The sequence below is a fragment of the Nansenia antarctica genome (genome assembly GCF_963989245.1).
Source record: "Nansenia antarctica genome assembly, chromosome: 1".
Classification (NCBI taxonomy): domain Eukaryota; kingdom Metazoa; phylum Chordata; class Actinopteri; order Argentiniformes; family Microstomatidae; genus Nansenia; species Nansenia antarctica.
The window spans coordinates 102733800-102752268 of record NC_137674.1 but is presented as its reverse complement, the minus strand read 5'-3'; the positions used below and the strand labels follow the sequence as shown (position 1 = coordinate 102752268).

Here is an 18469-nt window from a genome sequence, read left to right as displayed (position 1 = left end):
TAATGTTTTCAGCAAAGGGACAAAGAGGAAAGGGAAAAAATACTACAGGCTATTTAGGACAAGCCTGTTTCCCATTCTAAGTTAGTATAATTAGAGAGTGGGGGGGGGGGGGTTGTCAGTCACAGGAGTCCATTGTGAATTCTTGTCATTATATAAGAAGCCCTTCATATCAGTAGATTTGTACAGGGAAGCTTCATATAAACACCAGATAACCCAGCCAAGTTGAACTGTTTCAATAATGACATACAGTACAATGTGCAATTTGCATGGATTAAGACAAGCTTCTGAATCGCCTCATTTTACAACGTGGGTAATGGCATCAGTAGCATATGAGAAAACGAAATAATTTAGTTCCCAAAGGGGAAAAGCTTTCATTCTGGCTTAAGATACCAAGCATTAGATACCAATATATCATATCGGTCCATCTGTTCATATTCTTGCATATAATATAATATATCAGAACAGATACTTGCATACAAATGTCATTCCATACAAGGTCAAAACACTTTGTTCACTACTAGCCTACTTCTCAATGGTAAAGACATTACATTATCACAAGATATCCAAGTACGACAGGAGGAAACAGAGGACAATAGCCGTGTTGTAGAATAAACCTGATTGGCTGAACGGCCCCCACATAAAAGGCGGAAATGAATCAATGAACTTATTGTGCAATTTCTCTTTCTTCCCACTCCCTGTGAGAATTCTGACACACAAAAAAGGCCACAATAAAATGGTTCAGTCAGTCAAAAACGTTTTCCCACAGACAAATGGTATGTTCTTGTGCAGTTTGTTTTAAGTCAGTTTTCAAAGTTATGTTGTGAACATGTAGTGTAAGGCAGTGCCCTTTCCCTGCAGAGCTGCGTTGATTGAATTCCTGCTTTGTAACAAAGATGTGCACACAAGCACACTGCAGCTGATATAACAGAGGCAGAAACACATCTCTAACACACATGGACTGGTACATGTTCTCATGAAATATTCACAGATGTTAAAGGGGCAATCTGGCATTGATATATCTTTTTGACTTGTAAATGAAGTATGATGTAAAGTCAATGATTCTTGAAGGATATTAACTTATAAAAGCCTCATGAGCTTAGATCAACCGTCTTAACCATTAGAACCCAAACTATAAACTTGTTTTACTCCATTGTTTGTAAACAATGCAATTGTTAAAAAAACAAAAAACAAAACAAAAACACTGACAAACACTAACAAACATGGTTAAAACTATACTTTTGATCTCATGGATGGTCAGTCCTTGCATCCATAGCTCATACTATAAAACTGAGAGTGGTTAATAATACAGCCTGAATGCACCTTTTAATGGGTGATCAGCTTACAATAATAACTCACGGGCGAGTCATGCCAACTCTGTAAAGCTTGGCACACAAACCCCATTTGTAAATAATCACAAATATTCCAACTAAGTAAACACCCTCAGGTTGAATTTAATAATGCTGTGAATAATGGATTTGCTAAGAGAGGTAAGGCTTGTTTGCGTGTGCGTCTGGTGGGCACAGCGTCTTTTGCGAAAGTTCAGGAAATGTAACTTTCTATTGAATTTTCTTGACTTCAATAAAAAAAACATATCAAATGAAGAAAAAACAGACGAGGACATATTTGAGCGACCTGACATTCTCTTTCTCGTTACTCTTTCGGTGCTGTGGGTGTTTGAGATGTCTTGCGTGTTACAGGAGAGGTCACATCAATAGCAAGTCTGTTGTTTCAGAGTGTGCTAATGGAGAGACAGATCCCTTCATTTCCTCCAGAGGTCCAACCCTTGTGTTCCACTCTCATTGTTAAACAGGCCACCAGACAGGCCTATCTGCCCCTGGGCTCCACAGTGAAAACAGCTGGAAACAGAATGTGACATTTAACAACAACAAAAAAATAAATTAATACACAGCCGTTGGATTCCAAATTTGATTACAAAGCACATGCCAGAACAGGACACAGAATAATTTTTCCGAGTCCCACATTCAAATTCGAGGCATGCTCAAACGCTCCCCACATCTAATAGATTTTTCCACCCCGCCACACAATTTACTGCTTACAGATTTAGAATTCTTTGGCTTCCGGCCAGACCTCAGTCATAAGGGAATTAATGATATGAGCAGATCAGTGAGGAAAAACAGCTTGTGATGCGCTCTCCAACAGGTCTGAGAATAATGAAGAGGACATGGCCATAAACCAAAGCCACTGCTACCAGAGTGGAGGGTGGCGAGGCGCATAATCAATACGGCACAGTTATGGAATTAGGCAAAAAAAGAAAGAAGTCAAATGGGGAGAGTGTACAGATACAATCTCACACAGACGTGAATGAAGACTCTGCTTTTAACTACACAAGACATCCTGTTCCCTTTCAAATTCATGTTATTGTCTCTATACTCACATTATTTCATTGGTCTTTCCTAGGGAACTGGTGCAATAGAAAAGCAATATATCAACTCCACGTAGGATATACAGAATATACTAACCCTAACCCTAACAGGATAAATCAGTCAGGAGAAGATAGATGATCTGCTCTATATTCTCTTATTACTCTGGCTGTCTGTGTCAACATAAATATTCAGAGCGATTCTGCAAAAGAACAGAATCCATTGGCGGCATCAACGTGGCTCTGTTTGCATACCTGGACAGACAGACAGATGACATGCCGTGTTCTGGCTTAATACCATTTCTAGGGAGACAAAAAAACAATTGGTTTGTTATTATAATTGTTTTTTGGGTGTGAGGTTCAGATAGGAATGTGTGTGTGTGTTGGCACACTGTTATCTAGAAGGCATTGGTGTGGCTTACTCTGTGACTGTGTCAACATTGTCCTCAAGCTACGTGTCAGGTGGTGGAGGGTGACCTTGCACAATCACCGTCGTCATCTCACTGTGGAGATCTGGTCGCTACTGGAACTACAGTCGTGAAGGGTGAGTCAGGACTCTAATGGTGCCCATATGGTGTGTGTGTTTTCTCTCCCCCTCCCTCTCTCTCCCCCTCCGTCTCCCCCTCCCTCTCTCCCCCTCTCTCTCCCTCTCTCCCCCTCTCTCTCTCTCTCCCTTCCCCTCTCTCTCTCTCTCTCTCCCTCCCGCCACCCCTCTCTCTCTTACACATGGTGAGAAGAACATGCAGTAGATGGAGATATAGTTGATGTCTCCGATCACATCATCCTGCGATGCTAACTCTATGGTAACACTAATTACTCTGGTGATGACATTGTATGAACCTGTCCGTGCCCTGCTGTTCCAACCTACAGGCATAATACACATGTAAGAAGTGTTATCAACACTAGATCCTCTTTTGAGTCGTTCTGTACTCCTACTGCATAACCTGACATATCGCAGCCTCACACCCCAATCCAGTTGAGTAAAACAAGAAACCAATTTCGACAGGGAGAAATTGGGACAGTTCTCTCGGGATGGATGGACAGCAGGGGAGGCCGGCGGCGGCAGAAATCGAAGGACAGGCTCATCATAATGCACGGAATGGAATGAGGAAGGGTATCAAACATGTGTGTATCAAACAAACCATTCCTCAATCCGTTCCATGCATTACAAGAAGCCCCTTCCTCCGATTTATACCTCCACCAGCCTCCCCTGATGGGACAAAATGTAAACGTTCTTTTCTAATGCTTAGTGAGGTCGGGGGGGTCTCCTTGCAGCTGCCGGTCCAGATACGTCTATCGTATGTCTAATATTACTGTTGACCCTGCCACTGCCTTCTGTGTGGAAAGTGCCTTAAACATTTTTTATTTTAAGATGGTTCTTGAATAAGTGCACCAGACTCCACTCTGGTTCACAGTCAAAAGAAAAGCTGTGGTGGATGTAGTGCGCAGCAGACAAGGTCAGTCGTTCTCAAACCTATTACTGTGGTGGCCAATTGCTAGAATTGAACACAACATATACTTCAGATCAGGAATACCATTGTGGTCTTGCTATTGAGGACAAATTAGTACCGTAGAGTATTTTCTTTTCTCCTTCATTCTCAACCACGCTGTCACTGGCTGGAAGTGTGCCAGGAAATGTTAGGATATGCTGGCTGGAAAAATGTTTTCCCTCCATAACAATAGCACACTTTATTACCTTTGAGTCCACAATTGTTTTCCGATACAGGATGACAGTATCCTGTTTTGTTGAACAACCAAATCCTTCGACATTTCTTTTTTTTGCTGCTTCCCAGTTCTCTAGCATTTCACTGAAGTCTGGAGTGGATTGAGTGGGCTTGAGGTAACTCTCCACCACATCTTCTACACCAGTCCAGGTCTTTTAAACCCATGTGAGGGGGGAGTGCACAACAGGGTAGACAATTAGGACACAGCAATAGTCACAACTAAAGGCTGTTTCGTGCTTTTTAATATGTGACAGCTGCTGGTGAAAGGGGTAACAAGCCTGCAGCCGATTTAATATTCAGACTTTTATTTAGAAAAATGGGAATACATTTCAGCGTCGTTGAAAATCAATGACACACTCGCTAGTCAACTAACACAGTTTGTTTTATGACCCTGCTGACAATTTTAAATAGTGTTATAGTTAACTAGGTAGCAGTGGAGATTACTCACCGAATAATGCGTTGCAATATTTTGGTTTGACTAGCGAGCGAGTATGTGTTGTGATTTTCAACAACGTTGAAATGTATTTCTGTTTTTCAAAATAAAAGTCGGAACATTTTGATTGGTTTGACTCGTTCCCCCTTTCACCAGCCGCTGTCACATAATGTGTTGATATTGTCAATCCACAGAACACAAAGTGTCACCTGACTCGTTGTAGACAATCTATGGCGGAAAGAAACAAAGTTCAGGAGGTGCGCGGCACTGCTCTGCGAAGTTCGACTAGACATCATTTCTGTCGATCGACAGCTGTCAGCGGTGTTGATAGACAAAGCAGAAATGAACCTTTAGAAAGAACTGAGTCAAGAGAACACTTGGCTAAAGACACCACCCATGTTGTGTGCAGCACAGCGGGCAGGAAAGCACTTACTGTATTTTACACAGTGAGAGCCTAGGAACAAGACACATTAGGTTATGATTTATCATTTCCCACATAATAATAACTCTACATGATGCTATCAAAACGACCAAGAGAACAGTGGGAGGACAGTTGAAGGGCATGTGCAATAACTATTCTCCATTAGCACAGTACATCATTGCAATTGTCAGCAGGGCCATATTTCTATCCAAACATCTACTTGATGGTGTAGGGCCCCAACACTACAGAGACCCCAACACTACAGAGAGACCCCAACACTACAGAGACACCCCAACACTACAGAGACACCCCAACACTACAGAGACACCAACACTACAGAATGACCCCAACACTACAGAGAGACCCCAACACTACAGAGAGACCCCAACACTACAGAGACCCCAACACTACAGAGACACCCCAACACTACAGAGAGACCCCAACACTACAGAGACACCCCAACACTACAGAGACCCCAACACTACAGAGACACCCCAACACTACAGAGACCCCAACACTACAGAGACACCCCAACACTACAGAGACCCCAACACTACAGAGACCCCAACACTACAGAGACCCCAACACTACAGAGACCCCAACACTACAGAGACCCCAACACTACAGAGACCCCCCAACACTACAGAGACCCCAACACTACAGAGACCCCCCAACACTACAGAGAGACCCCAACACTATAGAGAGACCCCAACACTACAGAGAGACCCCAACACTACAGAGAGACCCCAACACTACAGAGACACCAACACTACAGAGAGACCCCAACACTACAGAGACCCCAACACTACAGAGACACCCCAACACTACAGAGACCCCAACACTACAGAGACCCCAACACTACAGAATGACCCCAACACTACAGAGACCCCAACACTACAGAGACCCCAACACTACAGAGAGACCCCAACACTACAGAGACACCCCAACACTACAGAGAGACCCCAACACTACAGAGACCCCAACACTACAGAGAGACCCCAACACTACAGACACCCCAACACTACAGAGACACCCCAACACTACAGAGACCCCAACACTACAGAGACACCAACACTACAGAGACCCCAACACTACAGAATGACCCCAACACTACAGAGACCCCAACACTACAGAGACACCCCAACACTACAGAGAGACCCCAACACTACAGAGAGACCCCAACACTACAGAGAGACCCCAACACTACAGAGACACCCCAACACTACAGAGACACCCCAACACTACAGACACCCCAACACTACAGAGAGACCCCAACACTACAGACACCCCAACACTACAGAGACCCCAACACTACAGAGAGACCCCAACACTACAGAGACACCCCAACACTACAGAGAGACCCCAACACTACAGAGAGACCCCAACACTACAGAGACACCCCAACACTACAGAGAGACCCCAACACTACACAGAGACCCCAACACTACAGAGAGACCCCAACACTACAGAGACACCCCAACACTACAGAGAGACCCCAACACTACAGAGACACCCCAACACTACAGAGACACCCCAACACTACAGAGACACCCCAACACTACAGAGACACCCCAACACTACAGAGAGACCCCAACACTACAGAGACACCCCAACACTACAGAATGACCCCAACACTACAGAGAGACCCCAACACTACAGAGAGACCCCAACACTACAGAGAGACCCCAACACTACAGAGACCCCAACACTACAGAGACACCCCAACACTACAGAGACACCAACACTACAGAGAGACCCCAACACTACAGAGACCCCAACACTACAGAGAGACCCCAACACTACAGAGAGACCCCAACACTACAGAGACCCCAACACTACAGAGACACCCCAACACTACAGAGAGACCCCAACACTACAGAGAGACCCCAACACTACAGAGACACCCCAACACTACAGAGAGACCCCAACACTACAGAGACCCCAACACTACAGAGAGACCCCAACACTACAGAGACACCCCAACACTACAGAGACCCCAACACTACAGAGACACCCCAACACTACAGAGACCCCAACACTACAGAGACCCCAACACTACAGAGACACCCCAACACTACAGAGACCCCAACACTACAGAGAGACCCCAACACTACAGAGAGACCCCAACACTACAGAGACACCCCAACACTACAGAATGACCCCAACACTACAGAGAGACCCCAACACTACAGAGAGACCCCAACACTACAGAGACACCCCAACACTACAGAGACACCCCAACACTACAGAGACACCCCAACACTACAGAGAGACCCCAACACTACAGAGAGACCCCAACACTACAGAGAGACCCCAACACTACAGAGACACCCCAACACTACAGAGACACCAACACTACAGAGACCCCGACACTACAGAGAGACTCCAACACTACAGAATGACCCCAACACTACAGAGACCCCAACACTACAGAGACACCCCAACACTACAGAGACCCCAACACTACAGAGACACCCCAACACTACAGAGAGACCCCAACACTACAGAGAGACCCCAACACTACAGAGACCCCAACACTACAGAGACACCCCAACACTACAGAGACACCCCAACACTACAGAGACACCCCAACACTACAGAGAGACCCCAACACTACAGAGACACCCCAACACTACAGAATGACCCCAACACTTCAGAGACACCCCAACACTACAGAGACACCCCAACACTACAGAGACACCCCAACACTACAGAGAGACCCCAACACTACAGAGAGACCCCAACACTACAGAGACACCCCAACACTACAGAGACCCCAACACTACAGAGAGACCTCAACACTACAGAGACACCCCAACACTACAGAGACACCCCAACACTACAGAGACACCCCAACACTACAGAGAGACCCCAACACTACAGAGACCCCAACACTACAGAGACACCCCAACACTACAGAGAGACCCCAACACTACAGAGACACCCCAACACTACAGAGACCCCAACACTACAGAGACCCCAACACTACAGAGACACCCCAACACTACAGAGACACGCCAACACTACAGAGACCCCAACACTACAGAGAGACCCCAACACTACAGAGAGACCCCAACACTACAGAGACTCCAACACTACAGAGAGACCCCAACACTACAGAGAGACCCCAACACTACAGAATGACCCCAACACTACAGAGACCCCAACACTACAGAGACACCAACACTACAGAGACCCCAACACTACAGAATGACCCCAACACTACAGAGAGACCCCAACACTACAGAGAGACCCCAACACTACAGAGACACCCCAACACTACAGAGAGACCCCAACACTACAGAATGACCCCAACACTACAGAGAGACCCCAACACTACAGAGACACCCCAACACTACAGAGAGACCCCAACACTACAGAGACACCCCAACACTACAGAGACACCCCAACACTACAGAGACCCCAACACTACAGAGAGACCCCAACACTACAGAGAGACCCCAACACTACAGAGAGACGGCTGCTGGCGTCCTGCCAGGCTGATGCTGCTGACCAGCCACATTCATTGGCAGAGCCTCTTTTGGAGTGACAAGTGCATTTATAAACAGGCTAATGGAGTCATTAACGGCTACAGCACTCATTAGCATCCCAGAGTCAAACAATATCACCATCAGGTCACATGACATGACATCAAATAAATCTATCTGTACAGTATCCCTAATACACAGCCAGCACACAGACCCACATCGGGAGGCATGGGCACGCAAAAACACAAACAAGCAAGCACACACACACACACACACACACACGGTCGTGTGCGCACACACACAGACAAATGTGCACAATACACACACACACACACACACGGTCGTGTGCGCACACACACAGACAAATGTGCACAATCACACGCACACACTATTGATTGCTCCTGCAATAGAGCGACAAAGCGTACATTATTGATTCTGCCATCCACTTTGTATGAGATTGTAACAACATGGACTGTATTCAAGGGCAATAGAACGTTCAAAGGGACCAAACAAGCAAGCTCTCCGGTTGCAGTAGGATCTGTACATAAAACACAAACCCCAAAACGATATAAGAAAAACATCAATAATCCATCTAGCCGACATGTTCTAAGACCATTGTGTTCCCCGGGCCATTTCGCCATTCCATAGCCTTTGATAAAGACTTAATTTGTTTATTATGTAAAAAGCAATTACAGTAGAATCAATCGAAAATAAGAATAACAGAATGATGACCACCAAAAGCAGACAATGTGACATCAGGCCCGCAGATTGCTGTCATAAAAGTCTAACAGCAATTATCAAGCTGGGGAAAACGGCCTTCAAAGGGGAACGTTTAGTTCTTCACAGTTCCTCCATTTGAATAAACCGAAAAGTGTTTTTACATCTGCGAGGCTTAGTGTGACTCATTCCTGACTGCTGCCTTAATAATAACTTGGATTCATGTTCAATGCGTAATATCACCGAAATAAAATACCTGAATGACATCAAATGATGAATAGCAGAGGACTGGGGTGGATTATTTTCCGGCATGCCCGCATAATAAAACCATAATGTAACGATCCGTTTATAAATACTTTATACAGTTCTTTAGAGGGTTCTCGTACTAATATATTATCCAAACTGGTGGCTAACTCTTCTACAGCAAGCCTCCATCTTGAAGGGGTTTAATAACAACAGTATATAGCTAGTCCAAATAGCAAAGAAAGGCTGCAAATCTACTACATACCCCAAATGACAAATCACTGTCACTAATAACTGGTCTACAGTCAACTGGTCTACAGTCATAACTGAAGATTTTTTTAAAAGCATTGTAAAAAAAATCCTAGTACTTTGAAAACGATTGTCAATACAGGAGTGCATATTCAAATCGACGGACAATCAAACCGACAGCTTTTAAAGAGAGAGGAAGGCAGTGGTCCTCACCTAGTTGTGCCCTCTCTCTCTGGATGTCTCTGAAGTTGAGGCCGCTGGTCAGGGTGCTCTCTCTGTACCGGTGCAGAGCCTCCCTGCCCCCGTTGGTACCCAGCTCCCTCAGAACAGAGGGCTTCAGGGCCACCGCCCGCAGCCCGTGGGCCCATCCTGAGAAGTCTGGCACGGTCCACTTCACTAGGTCCTGTAACCGGACGATGACCTTCTCTGACACGGCGATGACTTCGTGCTAGGGGAGAGAGGAGAGGAGGCTACGTGTGAGGGGAGGAGACAGAGGACTGATAGTGAGGCAGCAAATTACAATTGCTGCAACAACCAGCTAGAGCTAATGTATGTATATTATATATCTGTATATGATCTATATATAAGATCTCTATATGTACCGTAGCTGCTACCAGAGATGAGTGGCCAGAGTAATCAGAGGATCTGTTCAAATTCAGCAGTTTTTTGTTTTTCAGTCTAGTTCAGTCTAGTTAAGTTTCAACCCCATTGAGGAAACTTAAAAATAACTTTTTTTTAATTAACTTAATTTGTGAGAAACTGCAACTCCAATGGGAAAAAAAAGTGTGGCATAGAAATGTTGCAATGTGGTTCCAATCAGAGGAATAATGGTTGCAGTGCTTGTGATCAGGCTGGAGTCGTAGGAGATTATTATTAAACTGCATAATCTGGAGGACAGATGTGTCCATCTGGAGAAATGGGCTTTCCACCGTTTACCTTGCATGTGTCTATACACCTCTCTCCACTGAAGCAACCTTTAAATACACACACACACACACACACACACACACACAAAACAAGATCTCAATTAGCTTATTTTATCTGTGTCTTTCCAGTGAGTAGAAACATCAAGGCTGCAATTTCAAACCTCCGTCTATAATGAGCCATCATGAGCTGTCGGTAGTTGGTGGTTGGAACTGGTTGCTGTCCTGGCTCAATGCAAGCAAAACTGGCGGGTTTTCTTTCTTTCTTTCTTTAAAAAAGGAGGACATCTGAATAATGGAGCGCTGCAGATTTGTACCAGTGAACTGCACATAGCTTGATGCCTGCAGCCAAATACATTTCCTCTGAAATGTTCATGCATGCTTTGATGTAATTGCATAGTACATAAACATCCAAAATGGGTCATTCTTAGAGAATATATGCAATTTGATATCAGTCACTCACAAGATTCCCTAACTGAGCACCTTGACAACAGACTAGAACAAGACAGTTTTCCTCACAGAGAGCATGTATTGATTGAACAGCGTCTTTCCTCTACATTATTCACTTGACTCTGCCAAACAGGCACTCACTATGTAGGCTGTGCGTGTGTGTGTGTGTGTGTATGTGTGTGTGTGTGTGTGTGTGTGTGTGTGTGTGTGTGTGTGTGTGTGACCGTGTAACTAACTATCCTATTTCGAAACTTGATTTGCTTAAGCTTTGCAACAACAGGTGAGCACCACTCAGCAGCTGCCATGTTGTTAAATCATCAGTTCATGAACAGAGCACATTTAGACGCTGTGGATTCGATGGAAAATTTGGTTGTTTTCCCTTGATTGTGTTTTATGATCAGTCATTTTGTATGTTGAAAAATGTGTGTATGCAAGGAGGGTTTGTGAAAGAGACATTGGTCTCAATGTCTAAATAAAGGTGAAATACATTGAAAAATCCAAACCGAGTTGTCATGGCGAGTTAAGGTCCTGATTGTTTACAAAAAAGAAGTGCAATTTAAAACCACCTTGAAACACGTAGGTCAGAGGACTCTGATCCAATGACAAAAGGTGACACTCCAAATGAACCAATCCAAAGAGAGGTTGTTGACATAAATAGCCTGGCTGGTGCTCTTGTTTTATGCTCAGCTTTGTACCTCAAGATATATGAATAAAACGCAAAAAAACGCAAAAAACTATATTACAGATTGTTGTTCTTACACTAGCTGTGGATGACTTTAATTAATGTTAATATAAAACATGTTTCGTAATTACATATAGACACGTTTCAGTCATCCATGGCTGCTCTTATACTTGTGTGGTAATGATGTGATTACTTCAGCATTAATATAGTGTCAAAATGGGTTCACCGTTGAGGTAAATATGGCTACACCGTAACTCCTAAGACATCTACTACTACTATGTCATCTACTTCCCCCCTGTACTGTTTCTCCTGTGTCCTTAAAAAAAAAAAAAAAGGTGTCTAGCACGACGACTGCCAATGGCCCCAGGCCTAAGCATAGATTACTTTTTCCTGTTATGACTAGTGGATAGTTGATTTGCTTACTTCAAATGTATTGATTGTACGTCGCTTTGTAATAAGGCGTCTGCTAAATGCCAAAAATGTAAATGTAAATAGGATTTTCTGGCAAGAGGCAAAAACCTTCACCCGGAAAACAGGGAGGAGTAGAGCCATGGTGGACGCCCTAGGCTCCCAATGGGGCAGAGAGGATTAAGTCAAAGTAAGTCATTAAGGTGAATACCAACATCTGATCTATGAGCAACCACAGCTGCTAATAATGAAGCGTTGATATATTACAACGTGTTATCTACTCTACTGAAGGCCATGATACACCGTTTTGAAAGACTCCTTTTTCACAACCCACAAACTGTTGCAGAGATTAACATGACTGCTCATGTCATGTGTATAGAATGTCAACTGTATCATTCGGTAGAACAGAGAGTGTTTAAAAACTGTTACATTTCAACAACTGTTGAAATTATTCCCTCAACGAAACACAATGAATTTCATGATCTCAAAAGGCTCTGTATCATCCATATTATTCCATATCGTTCCCTAGAAAGGACAGCACGATATAGGAACAGTAAGGGGCATTCCTGCATGTCACCATTATATGGCACGGCAGCACATTGGTTGGACAGGCCTTTCAGTGTCAGAGTCAGCGTCCCACAGATAGCCCCTGTCACGCTGTGAGGGTTTCAGCCTGGTGGCTCAGGGGGGTCAAGCCAGGAATTCCTCGGGCCAAAGGAGATTAGTAATTGAGTAATAGACATAGTGACATGAACAATGCTCCTTGGTGCACTCCGTAGGGAGAGTGAAACACAGTACGAGTTCATTATCTATCTTCCTCAGGACTGACCTTGGCTACAGTGTCTCAAAACAAATGCAACTTATCTATAAAACAAAGAGCCAGAGAGTTATTTTTTTTTAATCTCGTGAGACTGTTTTTCATATTTGTAAAAGGGAGGGGGGGGGAAAAAACTTGAATTATTTAGAGTTGTTTTGTACAGCGTGTAATTTGGAAACTGTAGAGCCTCGAGAACAAACTCATAACCTTACATTAGCTGATTTATTTTCACTATGAGGTGTATAATCAGGGCGCAAATCATACCAGGCTTTAAGCTGCGCAGTGGTGCTTAAACTATGCCGTGAACATTCACTCAGGAATGAAAACGATGGCAGACACAGTCAGTAAGAACGGGCTCATGTGAGCTTTCATTGCTTCAAAGGTTATAATGATCCACTGTTGCCTGGGCTTCCAGCCATGCATCATGTTCAATGTTTGATGTTAAAGTGGTTTCTCAATGACATGATGTAAACCGAGCCAAGGAGCGCCAGTCTCTTATGTGTTGAGGGAAGACTTACTGTTATAATATTTATATGTGATGATATGTTATAAAGAATATAAATATACCAGGGAATCGTATACAATGCTACATAATGTTATACATTTGGTAATAACATAGTGATGGGATATTTCAGGGGGTCTTTGAACTGCAGGGTATTCCGTATAACATCTTTCAAAATGAGGCTGTACTACCCCTAAAAGCCTGACAACAATTTGCATGGATTTTCAAACTGCAGAAGGAATTCACTTGAGGGCAATCTTTAGACTTAATGGCTCGTTCTGCAGAGCTGGGATAGCATGCCGCCCCCCTGTCTCAAATTCCTGCCATTGTTGCCTGAATAGATTGAATAGGGTGATTTGGTATAATGCTTACTGCCCAAGTGAACAGTATGAGTCTCAATTTAAGTCACTGTAGGCCTAACCCTGTTGTAATTACTGGTTGTATATCCAGACTACTGGTGTGTCCGCATACCTTTCCTGAGGCCAGAATTATCAATTCAAACTTATATTCCCTCAAGGAAAGAAAATCAGAGAAGACACAAATTCATATCATCTGACTTCTGCAAGTGAACCAGTCTCGAGCACTGAAACCCAAGTGTGTATATTTCCTATGAACAACAAATAGGTCTGGAAACAGTAGATGCCACAGTACCCTTCACAGTTAATCAATACTGCTGCTGCAGTCGTTGAAACACTGCCTCACTGGTTTGTCATTCACTGGGATAGCATTCACTGGGATAGGAAGGAAAAGAAGTGGTGAAATCAATGCTGATAGATGATACCGGACTATTAGCCAATTTTCTATTCCTACAAGGGGTACCTAAAACAGGGCGAAGATAAGGCTAAGCAATTAGCTGTGGCAATGCTGAAGTGCTTGTAGCACGGTCAGTGAGTGTTATCTGAAACAGCTCCGCTGAAACATGAGCCAAAAAACACAGCATGTACAGTACAGTATTAAGCCAGCGTGTACCGGAGGGGGGCGTTCAGGGCCAGGCTTAATCCCGTGTCACTCAATGACTAGTTTAACTCATGTGACCGTTTAGGAAAAAAGGCACCTCTCTCTGCTAAAGCTAAAAATGAAGGCTGGGTTATAATGGGGAGTGCCACCACAATGCCTTTGAGCAGAGATAGGATGCAGCTTTGAACAGGTGTGGTTGAGTGTTGTCAGCTGCGGCTAAATGAGCTCAGTAGGACATGTTCCTCGTGTCACTGCATGTACTGAGAAGGAGGGCCAAAGAGCATACAGTACAAACACTAATGACATCATACATTAGCAGCACAGAGAGCAAAGCAGGGATTTCCAGAGAGATTTACAGCCTTCCTCTTTTATCACACAGAGAGAATGACTTGTTATTAAACTCATGTGCACACTTGCACAGTAAACATTATGTACGATTAAGACTATTACATACCCATTACAGAATCGTACAGGCCTATTCAATGGGCTTGAAAGCTGACTCAAGATTACGAAATTGGGGCTAAAGCCACTGAGGATCATAAACTGCCTGATAGAAATCACACAGTGACTGTAGCTATTTGAGTAAGTAAGTTCCTTTGTGATCTAATTTTAGGGCGATTTGCTGAGAGCTTGAGGTTTAAAATCACATCCAATGTGGGGTCATCGGTGTTAAGATAATAAGATATAGGTTTGTTATGTGATGTCATTCTCAATTTCAGATGCACCCAGGGGGCTATTGCTCTATTAATTTGCCAATGAAAACACTTGGGAGTTCTATTGTCCCTTTGATCTTGGAATATTGTCCAAATATCCAAACGAGTGGATGTTACCCCTTTGAAATGCAAATCAGCCCTCTCTCCAGGGGAGGGGTTGGACTTGTCCTTATTGCACGAGCAGGTTCCTCCTAAATGATCGACGATGCGTGCACTTCTAAGTAATGACTAAGTAATTACATTGTGTTAAAGGCTAAAGCCAAGAGCTTGGAGGACGTTAGCGGTTGATAGAAGTTAAGACGTGCAAGTAAAAGTGGCATGTAGCCTATTATGGGTTAGTGCATGCATAAATAGCCCACCTTTTCTCATGAGAAGGAAACGTGATCGCTGTACTGTATTAAGCTACTCAAGGGGAAAGAATGTAACCCATCAGCAGAATAGTCCAACACAAACCAGGCTTTGTCCTTCGCTAATGACAATTGCAACCGCAGGCATAATTTAATGTGACCTAGTAATGCAGTGATTCAACAGCACATTTAAATCTATATCATCATATTCCGGAAATAGTCGCATATGGTTAAGCACATTAAGATAGTTTTGGTTTATGGCAAACGATGAGTGCATGGCAATTTTTCATCAACTAACTAAACCAAGCTCTCTGGCACACGCTTGCGAAATGTTAGCAGCCCTCAAGTCTGATAATCAAGCGTCATATTTGTCCACTTAACAAAAATGCCAACGTTTATTACCAATGTCAATCCGACTAATAACTGTCCGTAGACGAGAGAGGGGCTATTCCCAATTCGACCTGTCAAATTCCAGGTTAAACCATGAATGCGTTCACTTGAGCTGACAATATCATATTGGTTTGGAATGCGGAAGATTTGATGGAAATTAAATTATGCAAAGTTAGACGTGTTACCACCTGCTTTCAAAACCAGGAGTTCAGTCAGCACTATCGTGGTTAACAAATATTCATTGTGTTGTTCAATAGAGAGGGGGTTGATCTTGATCTCATGCATTGCCATTTCGCAATTATCGTCCATATGTCAGCATTTGACACGCATCGTGAAGAAATAGCCTCTGCTCTGGTTACGGATTTTCCCCTCCACAATACAATTAAACTCAGAGCGCACGAGCCTTATTGCGCACAGCTGGATAAGATTGAGTTGCACATTCAGCAGTCGACACACAATGAACAAATGAGCTTAGCAGACAAAAAAAATACAGCGATAGCTCAAGCTTGCGCTGTTGTAACGGAATCAATGTCAATATGCCAATGCATGCATTATAATTATGCTATGCGACAATGACAACATGATAAAGACAATGCCATAGTAGGCTAACCGATATAAACAAATAAACGTATGTTTTTCATAGGGGGCACGAAAAGCACTTAATGCATATGAGAAAATGTAAGTTATGTTATTACCTCTCCGTGGCCCACTGTCCTTCCCTGGGGAGTATCTTCGGGCAAGAAATAAAGTTTAGAGCTGGATAAAAGTTGCTTAGTTGTCCTTTCCTCCCACAACAGCTGTACCTCCGCTATGCAAATTGGATCCTCTGGCTTACATCTCACGAAGAAAAAGTCTCCCAGGGACAGAATCCTTGATTTACCCTCCCGGTGAAATTTAAAAGCCTTGTAGAATATATATGGTCCGTGTAAACCGCAAGACGAGCCTACCCACTGTGGAAAAAAACAGCAAGTTAATAAATGACATTTTCACATTTACATTTTTAAGACGCACTGAATGGAATAATCTTGTATGGGCAATCATGGACACAGGTACCAGTACAAACTAAATACCACCTGCGTACGCTTTTAGGACATAATAGCACCATCGTGTAACTATTTTATTTTTATTTTTATAATAATAACAAAAATAGATTTGTAAAAAATAAGGCAACATATCAAAGTTTTACGAATGATCTGCAGACACACATTTGTCCGCCAAATACTTAACATTAAATTCGGAAAATAAACATATCGATGAATCATTAGGCAACAATGTTACCTTGACTGAGTTGGGCTCCATCTCGACGTTCTGAATTGATTAAACTCAACACGCTATCCAAACTTGTTGGCTTGAATGGATTGCAGAAGGTCCTGCAAGAGCCCTATAGCACTTCAAGTTTACGATCTGTCTTTGGTAAATAAAGGGCAACTATAAAACATATTTTAGTCCTCTGAAATGAACACATGTTTTAGGTATTTGATGAATGTGTATTATTCCAGTTCACAAAAACGCCTAATTAATAGTAATGTATCAATACATGTCCGTATTTATCAGGAAAACACATACATACACATAACTATCTTAAATAAAGGAATTACATATCAAAGATGATCATTATCAATAGCAGATAGCTCCTCCTATGCTGCACTAACCCATGTGCATTGAACACATATTTATTTGTTTTTTGAATCGCTTTTCTAGGCTTCCGCGATATATCCCTTTCAGGACCTGTGTAAAGACGGTCTGTATGAAAGCCCATTTCTCACAGTAATGATACAAGGGCGCTCGCTGTACGGATGCCTTCAAGAAACAATGTAACATGAACTAGTTAATAGGCAAAATGTTTCCTCAAAAGGCAATGTTGGAAACGAGACGTTCTGTTGTGGTCTGTAACAAGGTTGGCATTATAAATAGCAATATCAGGCAGCACACAATAGGTAAAAACGAAATGATCAAACCTATATGTACTATATTGTGTTCTCCATCGTTTTTAGGGGCCAATTATATGCCACTTACGCGACTTTAGCCAACGACATGTAGGAGAAATAGTGAAATATGATCATGATGAGTTATTTTGAAATATGAAAACATGTCATTCGCTTCACAATATTAAAAGCATTGATGAATTTGTCCAAACAATTACACAACCAAACAACATCGATTGATTCGAGAGCATCTAAAACAAATTGTCGCATAAAAGCCTGAAAGCATAATGTATAATTTGACGTGCTTATTCAGGTCATTCATCGATTGTAATGAATGTAGTGTACTCCAGTCTCTTCCACCCTTGCCCTGCCCTATCCGGGGGAAAAAAGATCAGAGCAACAGCGACATACTTATGACATCGGCTATTTTAAGTACAGTATTACGCAATATGCCTTTTGAAATGACTGAGGGCATCAGGGCGCATTGATCTCAATCATGTTCTAAGTGTTTTCTTTCCTGAGAAATAATTGACATTTCATTTCACCGATGTGACTGATCTCTTTATCTTAGTTAGAGCATCATTACATGGATAAAAAAAAAAAACTGCAAGACATTGAAACCTTGAATCAATTATTTATTTAACCTTTATTTATTTAATTATTTATTTACTTACTTTCTTTTCCAGGTTAGTCATCATTG

General features: G+C 42.9%; 1 protein-coding gene across 1 annotated transcript in view; it reads right to left on the bottom strand.

The window, feature by feature from the left end:
• Positions 1–17143, bottom strand: part of LOC308155337 (AT-rich interactive domain-containing protein 5B-like) — a gene marked incomplete at both ends in the record, with an annotated part of 52909 nt that extends 35766 nt beyond the window's left edge. The window contains 3 exons of the mRNA XM_080528646.1: positions 9869–10103; positions 16540–16794; positions 17123–17143. Of these exons, the coding sequence (XP_080384772.1) occupies positions 9869–10103; positions 16540–16794; positions 17123–17143 (511 nt within the window). The remainder of the gene's footprint in view (positions 1–9868; positions 10104–16539; positions 16795–17122) is intronic.
• Between the last annotated feature and the right edge of the window lie 1326 nt (positions 17144–18469).